Source organism: Oncorhynchus kisutch, linkage group LG2 (assembly GCF_002021735.2).
Source record: "Oncorhynchus kisutch isolate 150728-3 linkage group LG2, Okis_V2, whole genome shotgun sequence".
NCBI classification, from domain to species: Eukaryota; Metazoa; Chordata; class Actinopteri; order Salmoniformes; family Salmonidae; genus Oncorhynchus; species Oncorhynchus kisutch.
In genome coordinates, this window is record NC_034175.2 from 1,034,999 (window position 1) to 1,057,144 (window position 22,146).

Sequence of the window (22,146 nt, forward strand, 5' to 3'; positions counted from 1 at the left end):
AACATCTGCTAACCATGTGTATGTGACCATTAACATCTGCTAACCATGTGTATGTGACCATTAACATCTGCTAACCATGTGTATGTGACCATTAACATCTGCTAACCATGTGTATGTGACCATTAACATCTGCTAACCATGTGTATGTGACCAATAACATCTGCTAACCATGTGTATGTGACCATTAACATCTGCTAACCATGTGTATGTGACCAATAACATCTGCTAGCCATGTGTATGTGACCATTAACATCTGCTAACCATGTGTATGTGACCAATAACATCTGCTAACCATGTGTATGTGACCAATAACATCTGCTAACCATGTGTATGTGACCATTAACATCTGCTAACCATGTGTATGTGACCATTAACATCTGCTAACCATGTGTATGTGACCATTAACATCTGCTAACCATGTGTATGTGACCATTAACATCTGCTAACCATGTGTATGTGACCAATAACATTTGATTTGATTCATCTTGTTATTTCTGCAACAGAAAAAAAGACAGTATAACGTAGCAGTTTATTCCATAATTTACACGTTCTCTTCTATCAAACTGTAAAAACAGTAGAGAATATAAAGAAAGAATAACATAGTCCAATGTTTCTCAGAGAGGGACACTTCTTTGGTCTCTGCATAAGGTCATTTGTGGAAAGCCTGTGTGTGTGTGTGTTACTGAGTGGTGTGTGAGATGGTGGACTGGAAGGCGAAGGAGATGTGGGTTCGTGCATGGTCCAGGTAAGCATCTCTGAAGGTGTGTGTGTCCCCTGCGAAGTGTCTCCACTGTATCAGCTCTGACATGCTCAGATGCTTCTGCCCTGCCCCACCACGGTCACCTTGACGACCCAGCTGGCACGGCCTATCAGACGCAGGCGCCTCATCCTCTCCTTCTTCTATAATACACACAAGAAACACATTAAATAAAAACACAAGCAGACAACGGGTGTGATATATATATATATATTACCCGGGGCTGATCCGTCCATACTGCAGCTGCAGTGTAGCAGGTCGTGAGTGAGACAGGGTGTGTCCGTCAGGCTGAAGAGATCTCGCAGCTCATTGGAGGAGAAGCTGGTGTGCTCCGCCCCTTTCCCCGAGTCCACCACTGTCCCAGAAAGCCCCTGTTTGGACACCTGTCTCTGGAAGATACGCTCCTCTATGGTACCTGCAGTGAGCAGGCGGTAGATGTGAACAGTCTTCTTCTGTCCGTCTCTCCACACTCGTGACATTGCCTGGAGGGGGACAGACACACAGACAGACACACACACATCAGCCCAACTATCACATCAGGAGGAAGGCCTCTTCCTCATCCTCACTCCTCCAAGAGCATAGCAGGTACTGACCGACCAGTAACGTGTACATGTGTGAACGAAACATACACTAATGCTGGTGAGTGAGAGTGTGTGTGTGTACCTGTATATCGTTGGCAGGGTTCCAGTCGATGTCGTATAGGACCAGGTGGGAGGCCCCGATCAGGTTAAGCCCCACCCCTCCGGCTTTAGAACTCAGGAGGAAGAGGAAGTGGGCGGAGTGAGGGCTGTTGAAGTTGTCCACCAATCGCTGCCTCTGGATGGTGGGGGTTTTGCCGTCCAGGCGACAGTAGGTGTAGCCCAGGTGGACACACAGGTCCTGGAGTAGGTCTAACGTCTGAGTGTAGTTGGACACCAACACCACCCTGTACACACACATACAGCAACACACACACACACACACACACACACACACAGGATCAAGATGGTCAAGATCATCTCACGTTTATGTGTCAGAGTATGAGTGTCAACCATAGAATTAGAATACTAGACTGGACATGAACCTTCTTATGATGGTCTAAAGATCAACCATGTTGGTCAGGGAGTTCTGTGATAAGATATTGTATAAAGTCATGCATTTTAAGCCAGCCAGTTTTAGATGAATGATTATAGAAATGTTTCTAATTAACTGCCAACATTCAATTGAAACAACACAGTCATTCAGTTGATGATGGGACTGAGACAAGTTGTAAATGCAACATATAACATTTATGGTCGGTTTACATATATTTCAAAGGCTATTTATAAAGAAAATGTGTATAAAATCTATATAAATTGTATTTATAATTATATGACAATATTTTAGGTTGACAATAATTCTATTACACAATTTCTGATATCACATGCTTTGCTTTTATTTTCCTCTATAAGAAACATCTGGATTCTGCCTCTATGGTCATTCATTCCAATTAGACAGGTTTGGATTCTCCCTGGCCAATATGGCTGCCATTTTCACTCCATTCTGGAACTTTGAGGGTTTATGACAGCCCATCTAGTAATTTAATAGGATCCCTATGGTGTCAACAAACCAATGCCAGTGTGCCCGGATCCCTTGACGCACTTCATACAAATACGTACACACAGACACATATACGCATACACACACACCTACCTGTCAGTAGGGCTGAGGTGGTGAATAGTGGTCAGAAGGTCAGACAGGACCAGTAGTTTCCCTGAGTCAGCTGTACTGAAGCCCCCAGAAGAGTAAGACTCTGGAAAGACACCTCTTAGCCCTTCATACAGAGAACCCTCTGCTGAGCCGCCATCAGAACGCTCCTGGAACACACACACAATTATCATCATCATCATTGCTGTCATCATCATCGTGTCTTTGTGTGTCATACCTGTACAGTGGAGTAGAGCAGTCCTGGGTGGTTGCAGAGCTTTTTCAGGGCGGTGATGCAGGCGAGGTGTGTGTGAGTCTGTGTCGACCCCTGTAGACAGGCTCGGATGACACGGTGCGAGAGGAGAGCCTGGTACAGCTCCCGCTGCAAGGGGGAGGGGCTACAGAACACTGTCCAATCAAGACGAGGTGGCAGGTAGCGGTTGATGATCTCTTGGGTCCGCCTCAGAATAAACAGACCAGTCAGACGAGAGAGCTCAGCCGCTCGCTCCTCCCCCAAAACTCTCTCCTCCTACAGGGAGAGATATAGAGAAGGAATGAAGGGAGAGAAAGAGATGGGGACAGTACCTCAGCGCAAGAGGGCTGTTGTGAGCGTACAATAGAGAGATAGTGTAGAGGTATAGAGACAGATATAGAGAGTGTAGATGGTTAATGTACCTCAGTGCAGATGGGCTGTCGGGAGCGTACAATAGAGAGATAGTGTAGAGGTATAGAGACAGAGAGTGTAGATGGGTAATGTACCTCAGTGCAGATGGGCTGTTGTGAGTGTACAATAGAGAGATAGTGTAGAGGTATAGAGACAGATATAGAGAGTGTAGATGGTTAATGTACCTCAGTGCAGATGGGCTGTCGAGAGCGGAGGATTGGCTCCTCGTACACCTTCCTGTAGGCAGCAGACGACCCCAGAATTCCCGGGTTCACAAACTCTATGATGGCATAGAACTCCTGCAGATCATTCTGGACAGGAGTACCTACAGTACAGCAAACACAATAGATGAGAAAATACTAGGAGAAAGTAAAAGGTCAATAAAACAGAGGGCTGTGTGTGTACCTGTCAGAATAACTCTGCGTGTACAGCTGAGACCGCTGAGGGCAGAGGAAGTCTTGATGCTGCTGTTCTTCAACCTGTGACCCTCATCACAGATCACCAGCCCAAACTCCAGCTTCTGTACCTAGACAACACACACACACACACAACGTTATAGTGTCCCATGCGTGTATCATCCAGTGTACATCTAATCTGTGTCATTTAGGAGTTGAGGTGTAATTCAACAGTGTTGTAACAGTGGTACTTCCCACCCCTGTTAGATAAGCTGCTGTGAACCAACTCACCACTTCCAGAGAGCGAAGCAGCATCTCATAGCTGATCACTAATACACTGTGGAGAGGAGACGCTGCAAACAGCTCCACCCTGTGGTCCTAATGACCAACACAACACGGAACACACATCACCATATGGATCAGAAACAGCACTACAGGGAAACACACTCCCCCTCTTCCTCCTCCTCCAAACACACCCCTACCTGGTTAACAGTGTAGACGCTGATCAAACACACCCCTACCTGGTTAACAGTGTAGACGCTGATCAAACACACCCCTACCTGGTTAACAGTGTAGACGCTGACCAAACACAACCCTACCTGGTTAACAGTGTAGACGCTGATCAAACACACCCCTACCTGGTTAACAGTGTAGACACTGATCAAACACACCCCTACCTGGTTAACAGTGTATTTGCTGATCAAACACACCCCTACCTGGTTAACAGTGTAGACGCTGACCAAACACACCCCTACCTGGTTAACAGTGTAGACGCTGATCAAACACACCCCTACCTGGTTAACAGTGTAGACGCTGATCAAACACACCCCTACCTGGTTAACAGTGTAGACACTGATCAAACACACCCCTACCTGGTTAACAGTGTAGACGCTGATCAAACACACCCCTACCTGGTTAACAGTGTAGACGCTGATCAAACACACCCCTACCTGGTTAACAGTGTAGACGCTGATCAAACACACCCCTACCTGGTTAACAGTGTAGACGTTGATCCTCTCACGGCCAAGCCACTTCTTAAACTCCGCCCCCCAGTTCTGCACCAGGCTGCCAGGGGCAACCACCAGCACAAGCTTAGCAACCGGCTTCCCGCCGTATGGGCCCTGCTTTAGCAGCGTCCATGTCAAAGCCACGCTCTGGAGGGTCTTACCCAGACCCATCTCATCTGCCAGGATAGCACCGTACCTACATGTAGCCCTGACACACACCACCCACACACACACACACACACACACACACACACACACACACACACACACACCACACACACACACACACAGAGATAATGAATCAAAGTAAATAAATAGCAGCCCCAGCACAGAGCCTTGTGGAACACAACATTACACTTTGGAGTGATCAGAGTATTCATCATGAACAGACACACATCTCCTATTACCTCATCCCCATGACACACTCGTAGAGGAACAGCAGGCCGTCTCGCTGGTGGGGTCGGAGGTGAGTGGTCAAGTAGGGGTCAACCACCACATCCACCAGTGGGAGGCCTGCCTTGTTATACGCCCACTGGTGATTGGTTGAGGGCCGGGGCATAACAATGGCTCCTACACACACCATTAGAGAGATGATGAGTATGGTGTGTTTGAAGTGTGTGAGAAAGTGTAACTTTATGTGTGTGTGTGATGAGAGAGAGAGAGTGTACTGTATGTCTGTGTATTTACCTGGTGCTAGAGGGTCATGGCGTGGTTTACAGGGCCCCTCCTCCTGAGGCTTGGCCACTCCCCTATCAGTCTCTCTGCCCAATAGCGTCGGACGGCAGAACGGTTTGGAAGCTGGGCGTCGTGAGGCGGGAGGAGCTGATATCTTAGGCTCCTCCTTCTCCACATGGACATCAAGGAAACAGCGGCCCTTATTGTAGTCCAGCTCTGATACGAGTCCCATCACCTCCACCTGTTTAGCTCCTATCATCAAGGTCTCTCCTTCACCCAGCGATGCCAGCTCTGATACCTTATAGCCACTACCTACACACACAATCTGAATCACTCTCCGATGCACTCGGAAAATAACCCTCTCAGGGCCGGTCTCCTGGCCACAGAGTAGCCCTAGATCTGGACTAAAACCACTTTCAAATCAGAATTCTCCATTGAGCATGATTTTTAGTCAAGGACTATGTTTAATCTGTGTTTGGGGAAACTTAAAATGTTCACACACTCACCCTTGCCGATGTCCTTGCCCTCCATGTCTTTAAGCGTGGCGGTGCGCCCTTGTGTCACCAGGACAGCGTCTCCCTGCCAGCGTTTGTGTTTCCTCCCACTGGCCTTACACCACATCACACTGAAGTACCGCGGCCCGTCAGAACCAGAACCAGCACCGCTACCAGACCCTCCCCCGACTGGACCACAGCATCCTGCCGGACTCTGTGAGGAACATCTGAAATCTGAAACCCAGAAAACATCAACACTAATAATCAGAGCATTAACACACAAATTACTGCTCACACAAACAGCAGCCTGCAAACTCTAAATATACTGGAACAAACACCAGTGGAGACAAGTAGCTCAACTCTTTGTCAGTACAAGATACTGATTGGTCTTTTCTATAAGCTAAAGCAGGAAGGTATGAAAGCGTGAATTCCTATTTTAAATGTATGTAGTTCTGTCCATTAATGTTCTGTATTATGTCATGTTTCATGTTTCATGTGGACACCAGGAAGAGTATCTGCTGTTTCAGCAGTAGCTAATGGGGCTCCTAATAATAAAATACTACACCCTGAACCAAGGCTTTGAATTGCTCTTTAAAATACATTTGTTTTCAATTATGTTATTGACAGCAGCAACATACAATTTAGAAACGTGTGAATTGCGTGTGTACACAAATGTCAAAATATGATTCACTAAGGTTTTATCTAGATCTGCTGAGTGGCAGTTCACCAGTTGAGGTTGCTACTTCATTGAGGCCTCCACCCTACTTGCAGCCTGAGACTTTCCTACAGTGCCATGCCCAGGATGAGACATCAGCCCTGGGCTGCAAAAGGCTGTCCAAGCCATTTCACTATATTTATCTCTAGAGGGTCTCCCTTGCCTTACAGAAAAACATTTAATCCAGTTTCCTCTAGCATTACCATATTAGGACTGTATAGTCACTGTAGTTGTTAAGCATCACTGCATCTGTGCTTTACCTCACTTCTTCACTAGTGTAACAGTTACCTGCAGACAGGGTCTGAATTAAACATTCACTCTTACAGGTAGCAGGCTTACAGTGAAGATAACTTCATATTGAGTCCAGACCGAAGGGGAAAGGTGAGGAGAGATATATGGGGGTGAGGGGCTAAAGAAGAGGGGAAGAGAGAGGGATAGAGAAGGGGAGGTTGGAGAAGAGAAGAGAGACGGATAGAGAAGGGGAGGTTGGAGAAGAGAAGAGAGAGGGAAAGAGAAGGGGAGGTTGGAGAAGAGAAGAGAGAGGGATAGAGAAGGGGAGGTTGGAGAAGGGAAGAGAGAGGGATAGAGAAGGGGAGGTTGGAGAAGGGAAGAGAGAGGGATAGAGAAGGAGAGGTTGGAGAAGGGAAGAGAGAGGGATAGAGAAGGAGAGGTTGGAGAAGGGAAGAGGAAGATGATAAAGCACAAAACCAAACTAGAAAAACAATTTTAATAGAAAACAATGAAACCACAGATCTGAACAACAAACACTGAACATCACACCACTGTAACAGCAACACCCCCTTCTAAACCCCTCCTCGTCACCTATCACCTTCCCTCCTAATGGGATGGTAAAGCAACACAGGGTTTTGAACCAAATGAAACCAGTCAAAATAGTACCTGTTTTAAAACCAGTGATAGTAGCACCTCTCGTTTGACAAAAGCAGAGATCTGTATTGTCTTTAGCTCCAGAGTCATAACTCAACCGTAGTCACCACACACACTGTCCCACACGCAAACACACTGTTTAAATCCTCACTCAAAACACATACTTCCTTACGCAAATACACTGTTCAAAAGGCCCAGTGCAAAACTAGATTTTCCTGTGTTTTATATACAGTACCAGTTAAAAGTTTGGACACACCTACTCATTCAAGGGTTTTTCTTTATTTTTACTATTGTCTACATTGTAGAATAATAGTGAAGACATCCAAACTATGAAATAACACATATGGAATCATGTAGTAACCATAAAAATTGTTAAACAAATCTAAATATATTTTCGGTTCTTCAAAAGTAGCCACCCTTTGCCTTGATTACAGCTTCGCACACACCTGGCATTCTCTCAACCAGCTTCATGAGGTAGTCACCTGGAAAGCATTTCCATTAACAGGTGTGCCTTATTAAAACATTTATTTCCTTCTTATTGAGTTTGAGCTAATCAGTTGTGTTGTGACAAGGTAGGGGTGTTATACAGAAGATAGCCCTATTTGGTAAAAGACCAAGTCCATATTATGGCAAGAACAGCTGAAATAAGCAAAGAGAAACGACAGTCCATCATTACTTTAAGACATGAAGGTCAGTCAATAGGGAACATTAAGAACTTTGAAAGTTTCTTCAAGTGGAGTCGCAAAAACCATCAAGCGCTATGATGAAACTGGCTCTCATGACGACCGCCACAGGAAAGGAAGACCCAGAGTTACCTCTGCCGCAGAGGATAAGTTCGTTAGAGTTACCAGTCTCAGAAATTGCAGCCCAAATAACTGCTTCAGAGTTCAAGTAACAGACATCTCAATATCAACTGTTCAGAGGAGACTGCGTTAAATCAGGCCTTCATGGTCTAATTGCTGCAAAGAAACCACTACTAAAGGACACCAATAAGAAGATACGTTTTTGGGACCAAGAAACACGAGCAATGGACATTAGATGGGTGGATTTGTACTCCAAATGTGAGATTTTTGGTTCCAACCGCCATGTCTTTGTGAGACACAGAGTAGGTGAATGGATGATCTCCGCATGTGGTTTCCATCGTGAAGCATGGAGGAGGCGTGATGGTACTTTGCTCATGACACTATCTGTGATTCATTTAGAATTCGAGACACCCATAACCAGCATAGTTACCACAGCATTCTGCAGCGATACGCCATCCCATCTGCGCTTAGTGGTACTATCATTAGTATTAACAGAACAATGACCTTAAAACACACCTCCAGGCTGTGTAAGGGCTATTTGACCAAGAATGAGAGAGATGGTGCAGCATCAGCTGACCTGGCCTCCACAATCACCCGACCTCAACCCAATTGAGATGGTTTGGGATGAGTTGGACTTCAGAGTGGAGGAAAAGCAGCCAACAAGTGGTCAGCATTTGTGGGAACTCCTTCAAGACTGTTGAAAAAGCATTCCTCATGAAGCTGGTTGAGAGAATGCCAAGAGTGTGCAAAAATGTCATCAAGACAAAAGGGTGGCTACTTCAAAGATTATAAAATATATTTTGATTTGTTGAACACTTTTTTGGCGCAATATGTGTTATTTCATAGTTTTGATGTCTTCACTATTATTCTACAATGTAGAAAATAGTACAATTGAATTAGTAGATGTGTCCAAACTTTTGACTGGTACTGTATATTTCCACACTATGAGATTGGAATACTGTGAAATGGTGAAAACTATGATAATGCCGTTTTAGTGTAAGAGATGTTTGAAAAGTTTTAACCTTGCGCAATACCCTAGATGCAGTTGCACCCCTAAAAACTAAAAACATTTCTCATAAGAAACTAGCTCCCTGGTACACAGAAAATACCCGAGCTCTGAAGCAAGCTTCCAGAAAATTGGAATGGAAATGGCGCCACATCAAACTGGAAGTCTTCCCACTGGCTTGGAAAGACAGTACCGTGCAGTACCGAAGAACCCTTCTGCGCGATCGTCCTATTTTTCCAACTTACTTGAGGAAAATAAGAACAATCTGAAATTCCTTTTTGATACTGTCGCATAGCTAACTAAAAAGCAGCATTCCCCAAGAGAGGATGGCTTTCACTTCAGCAGTGATAAATTCATGAACTTCTTTGAGGAAAAGATCATGATTATTAGAAAGCAAATTACGGACTCCTCTTTAAATCTGCGTATTCCTTCAAAGCTCAGTTGTCCCGAGTCTGCACAACTCTGCCAGGACCTAGGATCAAGAGAGACGCTCAAGTGTTTTATTACTATATCTCTTGACACAATGATGAAAATAATCATGGCCTCTAAACCTTCAAGCTGCATACTGGACCCTATTCCAACTAAACTACTGAAAGAGCTGCTTCCTGTGCTTGGCCCTCCTATGTTGAACATAATAAACGGCTCTCTTATCCACCGGATGTGTACCAAACTCACTAAAAGTGGCAGTAATAAAGCCTCTCTTGAAAAAGCCAAACCTTGACCCAGAAAATATAAAAACTATATTGAATCTTCCATTCCTCTCAAAAATGTTAGAAAAGGCTGTTGTGCAGCAACTCACTGCCTTCCTGAAGACAAACAATGTATACGAAATGCTTCAGTCTGGTTTTAGACCCCATCATAGCACTGAGACTGCACTTGTGAAGGTGGTAAATGACCTTTTAATGGCATCAGACCGAGGCTCCACATCTGTCCTCGTGCTCCTAGACCTTAGGGCTGCTTTTGATACCATCGATCACCACATTCTTTTGGAGAGATTGGAAACCCAAATTGGTCTACACGGACAAGTTCTGGCCTGGTTTAGATCTTATCTGTCGGAAAGATAACAGTTTGTCTCTGAATGGTTTATCCTCTGACAAATAAACTGTAAATTTCGGTGTTCCTCAAGGTTCCGTTTTAGGACCACTATTATTTTCACTATATATTTGACCTCTTGGGGATGTCATTCGAAAACATAATGTTAACTTTCACTGCTATGCGGATGACACACAGCAGTACATTTCAATGAAACATGGTGAAGCCCCAAAATTGCCCTCGCTAGAAGCATGTGTTTCAGAAATAAGAAATAAGTGGATGGCTGCAAACTTTTTACTTTTAAACTCGGACAAAACAGAGATGCTTGTTCTAGGTCCCAAGAAACAAAGAGATCTTCTGTTGAATCTGACAATTAATCTTAATGGTTGTACAGTTGTCTCAAATAAAACTGTGAAGGACCTCAGCGTTACTCTGGACCCTGATCTCTCTTTTGAAGAACATATCAAGACCATTTCAAGGACAGCTTTTTTCCATCTACGTAACATTGCAAAAATCTGAAACTTTCTGTCCAAAAATGATGCAGAAAAATTCATCCATGCTTTTGTCACTTCTAGGTTAGACTACTGCAATGCTCTACTTTCCGGCTACCCGGATAAAGCAGTAAATAAACTTCAGTTAGTGTTAAATACGGCTGCTAGAATCCTGACTAGAACCAAAAAATTTGATCATATTACACCAGTGCTAGCCTCCCTACACTGGCTTCCTGTCAAGGCAAGGGCTGATTTCAAGGTTTTACTGCTAACCTACAAAGCATTACATGGGCTTGCTCCTACCTCTCTCTCCGATTTGGTCCTGCCGTACATACCTACACGTACGCTACGGTCACAAGACGCAGGCCTCCTAATTGTCCCTAGAATTTCTAAGCAAACAGCTGGAGGCAGGGCTTTCTCCTATAGAGCTAAATTCTTATGGAATGGTCTGCCTACCCATGTGAGAGACGCAGATCGGTCTCAACTTTTAAGTCTTTACTGAACTCATCTCTTCAGTGGGCCATATGATTGAGTGTAGTCTGGCCCAGGAGTGGGAAGGTGAACGGAAAGGCTCTGGAGCAACGAACCGCCCTTGCTGTCTCTGCCTGGCCGGTTCCCCTCTTTCCACTGGGATTCTCTGCCTCTAACCCTATTACAGGGGCTGAGTCACTGGGTTACTGGGTCACTGGCTTACTGGGGCTCTTTCATACCGTCCCTAGGAGGGGTGCGTCACTTGAGTGGGTTGAGTCACTGATGTGATCTTCCTGTCTGGGTTGGCACCCCCCCTTGGGTTGTGCCGTGGCGGAGATCTTTGTGGGCTATACTCGGCCTTGTCTCAGGATGGTAAGTTGGTGGTTGAAGATATCCCTCTAGTGGTGTGGGGGCTGTGCTTTGGCAAAGTGGGTGGGGTTATATCCTTCCTGTTTGGCCCTGTCCGGGGGTGTCCTCGGATGGGGCCACAGTGTCTCCTGACCCCTCCTGTCTCAGCCTCCAGTATTTATGCTGCAGTAGTTTATGTGTCGGGGGGCTAGGGTCAGTTTGTTATATCTGGAGTACTTCTCCTGTCCTATTTGGTGTCCTGTGTGAATTTAAGTGTGCTCTCTAATTCTCTCTTTCTTTCGCTCTCTCGGAGGACCTGAGCCCTAGGACCATGCCTCAGGACTACCTGACATGATGACTCCTTGTTGTCCCCAGCCCACCTGGCTGTGCTGCTGCTCCAGTTTCAACAGTTCTGCATTATTATTATTTGACCATGCTGGTCATTTATGAACATTTGAACATCTTGGCCATGTTCTGTTATAATCTCCACCCAGCACAGCCAGAAGAGGACTGGCCACCCCACATAGCCTGGTTCCTCTCTAGGTTTCTTCCTAGGTTTTGGCCTTTCTAGGGAGTTTTTCCTAGCCACCGTGCTTCTACACCTGCATTGCTTGCTGTTTGGGGTTTTAGGCTGGGTTTCTGTACAGCACTTTGAGATATCAGCTGATGTACAAAGGGCTATATAAATAAATTTGATTTGAAAAGATTGGCTGAAATTTCAGCCTGTTTTGGTGGGATGGAGTTTTGGCCTGCCTGGTGACATCACCATAAATGTGTTAATAGACCAGTAAGAAAGAGAGTTCCAAACCGTTCTGCCAATAACAGTTTGTTATCAGTTTCCCCCTCTCCACTCACTCCACGCAGACAATCCAAGCAAAATTCTTACTTGAGAAATTGAACTTCGCCAAGAATCTATTTTTGTCTCTTTTTGAGCATTTTAATAGAAAACAATCACAGTAATGTAATTCATTGTTACCCAGAAATGATTTGAGATTGAGAAGGCTGCATTGGACCTTTAAATCCTCCCTCAAACTCACTGTTCATCACACAAACATGATTTCTCAGGCCAAACCCCTCTTCCACACACTAAACACAGACATAGAAACAGTTCAGAGCATCCTCCTGAGTTCCATATAGTCAGTCCAGTCAGACCATGGGTGTGTTAATTATAGGGGCAGTGGTAGTCCATGTCTCAGCCTGGCTGCCCTCAGTTTCTCTACTTTGATTTTTGCTCTCAGAAGCTCCTCCTCCAGTTCCTGCTTCCTCTTTAGCCCCTCCCTCTTCTCCTCCAGGTATACGCCCATCTTTCTGTGATTGGTCATGACCTGCTCGTGCTCCTCCTTGGCCAGCTGAAGGGGACGGAGCCTGTCAGGGTCACAGCGGGGGTAGTGGTCATGAGGGTAAAGGTCACGTTGCAGTGGAACGGGTGAGGTGGAGAGGGGCAGGACGACAGAGGATGGGCAGGGAGAGAGGGAGCCGTCATAACCATGGACACTGCCCAAGTCCTCATCTTCCTCCTCCGCCCCCTCTCCTCCTAGCACCACCCCCACACGCGTGGAGAGGATGGTCAGGTCTGGCGGAGGCTTCACGTCCACGTCCTGGTCCAGCCTGACCACATCCTGGTCCAGGTGGTGGGTGACGGGGTTTGATGGGTAGTCTGGGAGGGAGGAGCTGCTGCCAGGTTGCTCCATGGGAGAGTCATGCTTATACATCACCCTGCAGATTAACAGAATAATACATATTTATTACTGTCTCATTATACATCACCCTGCAGATTAACAGAATAATACATCTTTATTACTGTCTTATTATACATCACCCTGCAGATTAACAGAATAATACATCTTTATTACTGTCTTATTATACATCACCCTGCAGATTAACAGAATAATACATCTTTATTACTGTCTTATTATACATCACCCTGCAGATTAACAGAATAATACATCTTTATTACTGTCTTATTATACATCACCCTGCAGATTAACAGAATAATACATCTTTATTACTGTCTTATTATACATCCCCCTATAGAGATAATATGGAATAGAATACAGCTTAATTACTACAGCCATACATGTATAAGTGGCACTAGGTGGGGGTATTGAGAGTATTCAATCAATCAAATGTATTTATAAAGCCCTTTTTACATCATCCGATGTCACAAAGTGCTGTACAGAAACCCAGCCTAAAACCCCAAACAACAAGAAATGCAGGTGTAGAAGACCGGCTGTGTAGAAACACAACCGGTCTTCGGGATGGTCAAAAACATTCTCCATAAAACCCTTTTCATGACCATCTCATACTTTGCTAAAGAATGCATTCGCCTACTGTGGGCTAACACCTCTCCTACGTTTAAAATGTGAATTGACCAGATTCGTCAGTCCATGTCCTGACGAATTTAGGCTGTTGAGGTCAAAAGTGTGAGCATGAGGAGTGTGTATGTGTGCGTGTGTAAACTGATTGAGGTTAGCTCTGTGTTCAGTTCTATAGAGCAGCCCCTCCCTAGTAGAGATCTACAGAGCAGCCCCTCCCCTGTAATTACTAGTAGAGCTCTACAGAGCAGCCCTCCCCTCATATTACTAATAGAGCTCTACAGAGCAGCCCCTCCCATCGAATTACTAGTAGAGCTCTACAGAGCAGCCCCTTCCCTGTAATTACTAGTAGAGCTCCACAGAGCAGCCCCACTCCTCTAATTACTAGTAGAGCTCTACAGAGCAGCCCCTCTCCTCTAATTACTAGTAGAGCTCTACAGAGCAGCCCCTCCCCTCTCGTTACTAGTAGAGCTCTACAGAGCAGCCCCTGTCCTCTCTAGTAGAGCAGCCCTCCCCTCTCTAGTTACTAGAGCTCTACAGAGCAGCCCCTCCCCTCCAATTACTAGTAGAGCTCTACAGAGCAGCCCCTCCCCTCTCTAGTAGAGCAGCCCCTCTTGTTACTAGTAGAGCTCTACAGAGCAGCCCCTCCCCTCTCGTTACTAGTAGAGCTCTACAGAGCAGCCCCTCTCCTCTCTAGTAGAGCAGCCCTCCCCTCTCGTTACTAGTAGAGCTCTACAGAGCAGCCCCTCTCCTCTAATTACTAGTAGAGCTCTACAGAGCAGCCCCTCCCCTCTCGTTACTAGTAGAGCTCTACAGAGCAGCCCCTGTCCTCTCTAGTAGAGCAGCCCTCCCCTCTCTAGTTACTAGAGCTCTACAGAGCAGCCCCTCCCCTCCAATTACTAGTAGAGCTCTACAGAGCAGCCCCTCCCCTCTCTAGTAGAGCAGCCCCTCTTGTTACTAGTAGAGCTCTACAGAGCAGCCCCTCCCCTCTCGTTACTAGTAGAGCTCTACAGAGCAGCCCCTCTCCTCTCTAGTAGAGCAGCCCTCCCCTCTAGTTACTAGAGCTCTACAGAGCAGCCCCTCCCCTCCAATTACTAGTAGAGCTCTACAGAGCAGCCCCTCCCCGCTCTAGTAGAGCAGCTCTTCCCCTCTAGTTACTAGTATAGCTCTACAGAGCAGCCCCTCCCCAGTAGAGCAGCCCCTCCCCTCTAGTTACTAGTATAGCTCTACAGAGCAGCCCCTCCCCTCTAGTTATTAGTAGAGCTCTACAGAGCAGCCCCTCCCCTCTAGTTACTAGTAGAGCTCTACAAAGCAGCTCCTCTAGTAGAGCAGCCCCTCCCCTCTCCTCTGGTTACTAGTAGAGCTCTCCAGAGCAGCCCCTCCCCGCTCTAGTAGAGCTCTACAGCGCAGCTCCTCTAGTAGAGCAGCCCCTCCCCTCTAGTTACTAGTAGAGCTCTCCAGAGCAGCCCCTCCCCTCTTTAGCAGAGCAGCCCCTCTCCTCTAGTTACTAGTAGAGCTCTACAGAGCAGTCCCTCCCTAGTAGAGCAGCCCCTCCCCTCTCTGAGAGCTGTATAGAGCAGACTGTGTGTGTGTGTGTGTCTCACCTGTGCATCGTCGCTGGGTCTTTATCATGGTGAATTGCTCCGTGATGGAAAAGGTGAGGTATCATCTCCATCACTCTCCTGGTTGGTTCAGATATACTTCCTCTGTACTCTGGCTGGGCGTGTCTCCGTTGCATCACTTCCTGTTTGGCCGACTCCTTCAGCCTCTTGTAGAGGGTGCGTAGGCCCTGGGCAGTGCGGGGGGGCCTGTCCCCCCCCAGGACGTTGTACTGCTCAGACACTGTGTCCCAGCACTTGTTCTTGTCCACGATGACAGCATGCTTGTTGGTGTGCTCCTCCAGGATGAGAATGTGTGGGCGGACCAGCTTCAGCAGGTCCAGTTTCTCAGACAGGGTGAAGTTGGAGGAGCGAGCCTTACCCACCATACTGGACGACATGTAGACGGACCCAGACGCCATCTTAGAACATAGCCCAGGGAACCAGACTGGACCGAGCCAGGCCTAGACACCAGCACTAACTCAACACAATATCTTGCTTATTTTCCTCTCCTTCTTTTGAGATTTGGTCTGGTTCTCTACCTCCCCTTTCTTTCTGTTCTGTGATGAGGCTCAGGCTAATACTGGTTTAACTCTCACTCACTCTCTTCCTTGTCTGTCTTCTTTCTCCCCCTTCATGGATTCTCAATCAAACAGTCTCTGTCTAACTGCATGTACTCTCTCTCATCCGAGGTCTTCTCTGCTCTGTGTTACACAACACACACGGGCAACAATAAGAATCAGGCTTAACTAGGCCAGCCTCGTTTAGGCCCCCGCCTACCGCGGAGGGCTTTGGGTGAATTCCTACCAGCTTAGGCTGACGCAGGCTAAAGCCGCTTAAACCCAGCCCGACCTACTTACAGCCCGGTCTCTCTTAACCTCAAACCAGCGCTCGTTCTAACTGCTATACACCAAATACTAACATACGGGGGGAGTGTGTGTGCTTACATGGTGAAATGACGATGAAATTGTAAAGATGCATTTTCTTTATCCTTATTTCCGTTTAACTAGAAAAGAGGAAACGGCGCTGGTTCAACCGGAGAGGTGTGCGCGCAGCGCGAGTCCGTGCGAATGCGCGATTTAAAAAAAAAAATATATACACAAAGGAAAATCAGAGCTGCTTCTCAAAGAGAAACACACTAATCATCCGCCGACGGGAACAACAGAAATAGGGAAAACTAGTGAAAAGCTAAAGAGAGAGGAAAAGCGGAGAAAGGAGAGACAGACAGAGGCCTAGTTGCTCTGAGAGGGAGGGGGACAGAGCGCGTGTGCTCACTGATCCCAGGCACAGCTCTAATCTGCCTCGCGCTGCCGCTGCACTACCCACGCTCATTTGCATAATGCTGGACCTGCTGTCATTAAAACATAGGCTTGTTACAGTTGGCTAGGCTTCATTCAGTGTGTGTTTGTGTCACTGAAGCCCAAGCATCAAATAAATCCCTGCCAGTCCTAAATGGATAGACTAAATGTTGCTCACCTTAGAAAGGCCATACCGGTTTGCTGCATTTCCTTTCTAAAGCAGCATATATATGATCTTGGTTTCAAGGAAAAATTCTAACCACAAATAGGTGTTAAGTGGCATAAAAAATTCCAAGTCCAGGCACACGTGAGGGTTTGCAAATTAAAAATCCTTTAATATGTAGTCATAATTAAAATACACCAACGAGTATCGGCTAAAGCCTAAATCAGGCTGACAAAAATTAACAGCTTTTTAACTGAGCCTGTGGGTCTGAGAGCTGGTGCTCCAATACCGTTTGCCAGACGGTAGCAGAGTAAACAGTCTATGGTTAGGGTGGCTGGAGTCTTTGGCAATTTTTCAGGCCTTCCTCTGATATAGAGGTCCTGTCACGCCTTGGTCTTAGTATTTTGTGTTTTCTTTAATTATTTGTTCAGGCCAGGGTGTGACATGGGGTTATTGTATTGTCTTATTGGGGTTTTTGTAGGCATTGGGATTGTGGTTGATTAGGGGTGTGTCTAGTATAGGCTTGGCTGCCTGAGGCGGTTCTCAATCAGAGTCAGGTGATTCTCGTTGTCTCGGATTGGGAACCGTATTTAGGTAGCCTGAGTTTCACTTTGTATTTCGTGGGTGATTGTTCCTGTCTCTGTGTAGTGTTCACCAGATAGGCTGTAATAAGTTTCACGTTCCGTTTGTTGTTTTGTATTTATAAGTTATTTCATGTATCGTCATTATTTTCATTAAAGATCATGATTAACCACCACGCTGCATTTCGGTCCGACTCTCCTTCAAACGAAGAACGTCGTTACAGGTCCTGGATGGTTGTTGAGCATGGCCCCAGTGATGCACTGGGTTGCCGCACCAACCTCTATAGTGCTTTGTGGTTAAGTTGCAGAGGGAGGGGTTCAGTCCTAGGGTCCCGTCCCAGGGTCCATAGGTTGGTGAGGTTCTATCCCGTGCTGTATCACAACCGGCCGTGATCGAGAATCCCATAGGGCGGCGCACAAATTGGTCCAGTGTCATCAGGGTTAGGGGAGGGTTTTTCCGGGGTAGGCCATCATTGTAAAATATGAATTTGTTCTTTACTGACTAGTTAAATAAAGGTTAAATAAAACAATACAAATATACATACAGCACCCGTTCTGCCAGTCACATTCTGTTAACGGTCCCCAAAGCACACACATCCCTGGGTCGCTGCTCTTTTCAGTTCGCTGCAGCTAGCGACTGGAACAAGCTGCAAAACACACTCAAACTGGAAAGTTTTGCCTCTTTGCCTCCGTCATTGTAAATAAGTATACAGTCCCTTCAGAAAGTATTCAGACCCCTTGACTTTTCCACATTTTGTTATGTTACAGCCTTAATGTCAAATTGATGAAATCACTTTTTTTCTCCTCATCAATCTACACACAATACCCCATAATGACAAAGCAAAAAGAGGTTTTTAGAAATGTTTGCTCATTTAGATATTTCCTTTACTGAAATATTACATTTACATGAGTATTCAGACCCTTTACTCAGTACTTTGTTGAAGCACCTTTGGCAGCGATTACAGCCTCGAGTCTTCTTGGGTATGACGCTACAATCTTGGCACACCTGTATTTTTTCTCTGCAGATCCTCTCAAGCTCTGTCAGGTTGGATGGGGAACGTTGTTGCACGGTTATTTTCAGGTCTCTCCAGAGATGTTCGATTAGGTTCAAGTCCGGGCTCTGGCTGGGCCACTCAAGGACATTCAGAGACTTCTTCCATTTAAGAATGACGGAGGCCACTGTGTTCTTGGGGATCTTCAATGCTGCAGAAATGTTTTGTTACCCTTCTCTAGATCTGTGCCTCGACACAATCCTGTCTCTGAGCTCTACGGACAATTCCTTTGACTGTGGGACCTTACATAGACAGGTGTGTGCCTTTCTAAATCATGTCCAAACAACTGAATTTACCACTGGTGGGCTCCAAGTTGTAGAAACATCTCAAGGATGCTCAATGGAAACAGGATGCACCTGAGCTCAATTTTGAATCTCATAGCAAAGGGTCTGAATACTTAAGTAAATAAGGTATCAATTTTACATTTTGTATAAATTTAGAAAATGTTTGAAAAACCTGTTTTCGGGTTGTCATTATGGGGTATTGTGTGTATATTGCTGAGGATTTGTTTTTATTTAATCCATTTTAGAATAAGGCTGTAACGTAGCAAAGTGCGGAAAAAGTCAAGGGGTCTGAATACTTTCTGAAGGCACTGTATGTTCTTAATTGAAAAACACAGTTTCTACCCGTGCCTCACCTTTTTGGGCCTTAAACTCAATCGTTAACCTAATACAAAATCCCAGCATCTCTCAAACAATGTTTCAGAACATCTTTAGCAACAGCAGTGAAATGTAAACAATATATGCTACATAGTTAATATACTTCATTTCTTATGGCACACAAAATGTTCCTGAATATTCTTACCATCATCGTTGGTTTGTAGTAACTTTGTTGCTTTATAAATCTGTGATTTTCACCACCAGGATTTCTGCTTTTGACATAGAGAGTAAATCCAAAGCTTACCATAAGTACTGCTCCACATTTAAATGCATTAGATCTACACCAGGAATACCTGGTTTCAATGGCAACGTTTACTGTGCCACCACCACAACCCACCTCCCATCCTCCCATGTCTGACTCACCAGCTGGGTCTACAGTGTTCTCCTCTGTAAAGGAAGGGTCTTCAGGCTCTAGCTCATTCTTCTTACTGTCTGCTGCACCTAGCACCCTGGCTAGAGCTCTGGACAGGCCTGGGGCTTGGGGGCTGCTCTTAGCCAGGCTGAAGGCCTTCACAGGCAGGGCAAGCGGCGGTGCAGGGGCTGAGAGGCTCCGCTGGACCTGCAAGGAAGGAGAACTGTTAGATAGGTCTGAGAAGGTCCACATGTCGCAGTAGGAGTGAAACCCTTTACACTGTCTTGGATAATGTCAAATAAATTCAAATGTTATTTGTCATATGCTTTGTAAACAACAGGTCTGGACTAACAGTGAAATGCTTACTTACTTTACAACAGAGAAATAATAGAAAAAAAACACGTAATAATAAAATAGATACACAATGAGTAACGAGAAGTTGACAAAAAAGCAATTTGTTAACTAACACCCCCTTACTAGGCCTGACTTTGCTGATAGCTACTTTCAGGAAAAATGTACTTACTATGACTGAGATGTGTGGTTGTTCCACCTAGCTATCTTAAGATGGATGCACTAACTAAGTAGCTATGGATAATAGTGTCTACTAAATGACTACAATATAAATGTAAACCATTGAAATGTTTTTTTTAAACAAACTATTTAGCAGTCTTATGGCTTGGGGCTAGAAGCTATTCAGGGTCCTGTTGGTGCATTGGTAGTGCTTGCCGTACGGTAGCAGAGAGAACAGTCAATGATTTGGGTGGCTGGATTTAGGGCCTTCCTCTGGCACCGCCTGGCATAGAGGTCCTTGATGGCAGTTAGCTTGGCCCAGTGATGTACTGGGTCGTACTCACTACCCTCTGTATTGCCATGTGGTCGGATGCCAAGCAGTTGCCATACCAAGCGGTGATGCAGCCCCTCCACTACAGCCCTGTCGATATGAATGTGGGTGTGCTCGGCCCTCCGTTTCGTGTTGTCTACCATCGGCTCTTTTGTCTTGCTGACATTGAGGGAGAAGTTGTTGTCTCTGTCCTCCTCCCTATAGGATGTCTCATTGTTGTCGGTGATCAGGCCTATCACCGTTATGTTGTCGGGAAAACTTAATGGTGTGGGAGTCATGCACACCTACACAGTCATGGTTGAACAGGGGGTACAGGAGTGGACTAAGCACGCACCCCTGAAGGGCCCCCATATTAAGGGTGAGCATGGCGGATGTTGTTGCCAACCCTCAAAACCTGGGGGCACGCTGACTGGAAGTCCAGGACCCAGTTGCAGAGGGAGATGTTCAGTCCCAGGGTCCTTACCTTAGTGATGAGCATGGAGGGCACTATGGTGTTGAACACTGAGATGTAGTCAATGAACAGCCTTCTCACGTAGGTGTTCCTTTTGTCCAAGTGGGTAAGGGCAGTGTGGAGTGCAATACAGATTGTGTCATCTGTGGATCTGTTGGGGAGGTATGCGAACTGGAGTGGATCCAGGGTGTCTGGGATGATGGTATTGATGTGAGCCATGACCAGCCTTTCATAGCATTTCATGACTACAGATGCTACATGGCGGTAGTCATTTAGATAGGTTACCTTGGTGTTCTTGGGCACAGGGTCTATGGTGGTCTGCTTGAAACATGTAGGTATTACAGACTGGGTCAGGAAGAAGTTGAAAATGTCAGTTTAGACACTTCCCAGCTGGTCAGTGCATGCTCTGAGTACACGTCCTGGTAATCTGTCTGGCCCTGCGGCCTTGTGAATGTTAATTTGTTAAAGGTCTTACTCACATCGGCTAGAGAGAGAAGTAGCTCCAATATGACTCCTATGTTTAGTTACTACAATAGTAATAGGGGTCACATTTGTGGCTAAGAATGAAAGTGAAGTGGACCGTGTGTTCACCTTGTAGAGCACGTTTCCCGGGGAGAGTTTCGGGGCCAGAGGCTCCGGTTCAAGCAGAGTACCCACAGGGGGATCAGGAGGACCAGCCAGTGAGGCTCCAGGAGGGACGAACCGGGGCTTCTTCGCCATGTTACCAAAGACCTGGCTGGGGGCCCCTGAGCGACGCATCCTGTCTGTGAGTGAGGGGGGGTTTGTAATATTTGATCAAATCATTTCACATCTATAAGAGGGCTTATGGGTAGCCAACCCTGAGCCCCCTGGAGAACAAGTACTAGTGGTCCTGGGTATGGAGGCTTTTGTTCCCTACTGTAACACCTTATTCAGCTAGCTAACTAGCTAATCAATGTTCTAGTAAGCAGCTGATTAGTAAAAGGCAGCTAGTTAAATAACAGATTTACATAACATAGCTATATATTACTTCCATTCAGTGTACATGGCCCTTGAATAGTTAGTTCAGATCAATGAGATGTATGGGTTTATACCAACGATGAGTTTATACACGTCATTGTTGGTTCAGATAGATACATTACGTTAACTGTTAGTGTAGCTAGTTAGCCCAAATTAGTGCAGAACACTTCAACATTTTCATCTCATCGTCTATAACAACCAACTAGCTTGTGACAATATGCTGGAAAGATACCATAAGGCATAAATGTGTGTTTAATTACATACCTGTTTAGTCAAGCAAGCCTCGGCTATAAAGTTAGTTACAAGAAAACAATGATACACAACTCTTCAGAGAGGAATTCTCCCGCTAAAGTGGCGTAAACTGCTATTGGCTACGTGTTACGTAGAGGGGTGGAGTCCAGTGTGAGTGAGTGCACTCGTTTTCTACTC

General features: G+C 45.8%; 2 protein-coding genes across 2 annotated transcripts; both read right to left on the reverse strand.

Moving 5' to 3' along the window:
* Positions 1 to 511: 511 nt before the first annotated feature.
* Positions 512 to 22,089, reverse strand: LOC109880374 (DNA repair and recombination protein RAD54B-like). Its single transcript, XM_031836619.1, has 15 exons — positions 21,982 to 22,089; positions 21,310 to 21,482; positions 19,438 to 19,633; positions 5,670 to 5,891; positions 5,176 to 5,475; positions 4,896 to 5,058; positions 4,471 to 4,696; positions 3,773 to 3,859; positions 3,492 to 3,612; positions 3,272 to 3,411; positions 2,661 to 2,951; positions 2,429 to 2,592; positions 1,421 to 1,682; positions 975 to 1,239; positions 512 to 900 (listed from the first exon to the last, which is right to left on the reverse strand). The coding sequence occupies exons 2-15, from the start codon at positions 21,475 to 21,477 to the stop codon at positions 680 to 682; spliced, it is 2,826 nt and encodes a 941-aa protein (XP_031692479.1). The 5' UTR covers positions 21,478 to 21,482; positions 21,982 to 22,089; the 3' UTR covers positions 512 to 679.
* Positions 12,182 to 17,200, reverse strand: LOC109880373 (fibrinogen silencer-binding protein-like). Its single transcript, XM_020472580.2, has 2 exons — positions 15,328 to 17,200; positions 12,182 to 13,124 (listed from the first exon to the last, which is right to left on the reverse strand). The coding sequence occupies exons 1-2, from the start codon at positions 15,741 to 15,743 to the stop codon at positions 12,575 to 12,577; spliced, it is 966 nt and encodes a 321-aa protein (XP_020328169.2). The 5' UTR covers positions 15,744 to 17,200; the 3' UTR covers positions 12,182 to 12,574.
* Positions 22,090 to 22,146: the final 57 nt, after the last annotated feature.

Excerpts from the sequence above, each read along its gene's own strand:
- LOC109880374 (XM_031836619.1), bottom strand. The coding sequence starts at position 21,477 with ATGCGTCGCTCAGGGGCCCCCAGCCAGGTCTTTGGTAACATGGCGAAG. Across the intron at positions 3,613-3,772 it reads TGCTTCGCTCTCTGGAAGTG|GTACAGAAGCTGGAGTTTGG; the intron begins GTGAGTTGGTTC and ends TGTGTTGTCTAG. Across the intron at positions 3,412-3,491 it reads ACGCAGAGTTATTCTGACAG|GTACTCCTGTCCAGAATGAT; the intron begins GTACACACACAG and ends GCTGTACTGTAG.
- LOC109880373 (XM_020472580.2), bottom strand. The coding sequence starts at position 15,743 with ATGGCGTCTGGGTCCGTCTACATGTCGTCCAGTATGGTGGGTAAGGCT. Across the intron at positions 13,125-15,327 it reads GACCCAGCGACGATGCACAG|GGTGATGTATAAGCATGACT; the intron begins GTGAGACACACA and ends GTTAATCTGCAG.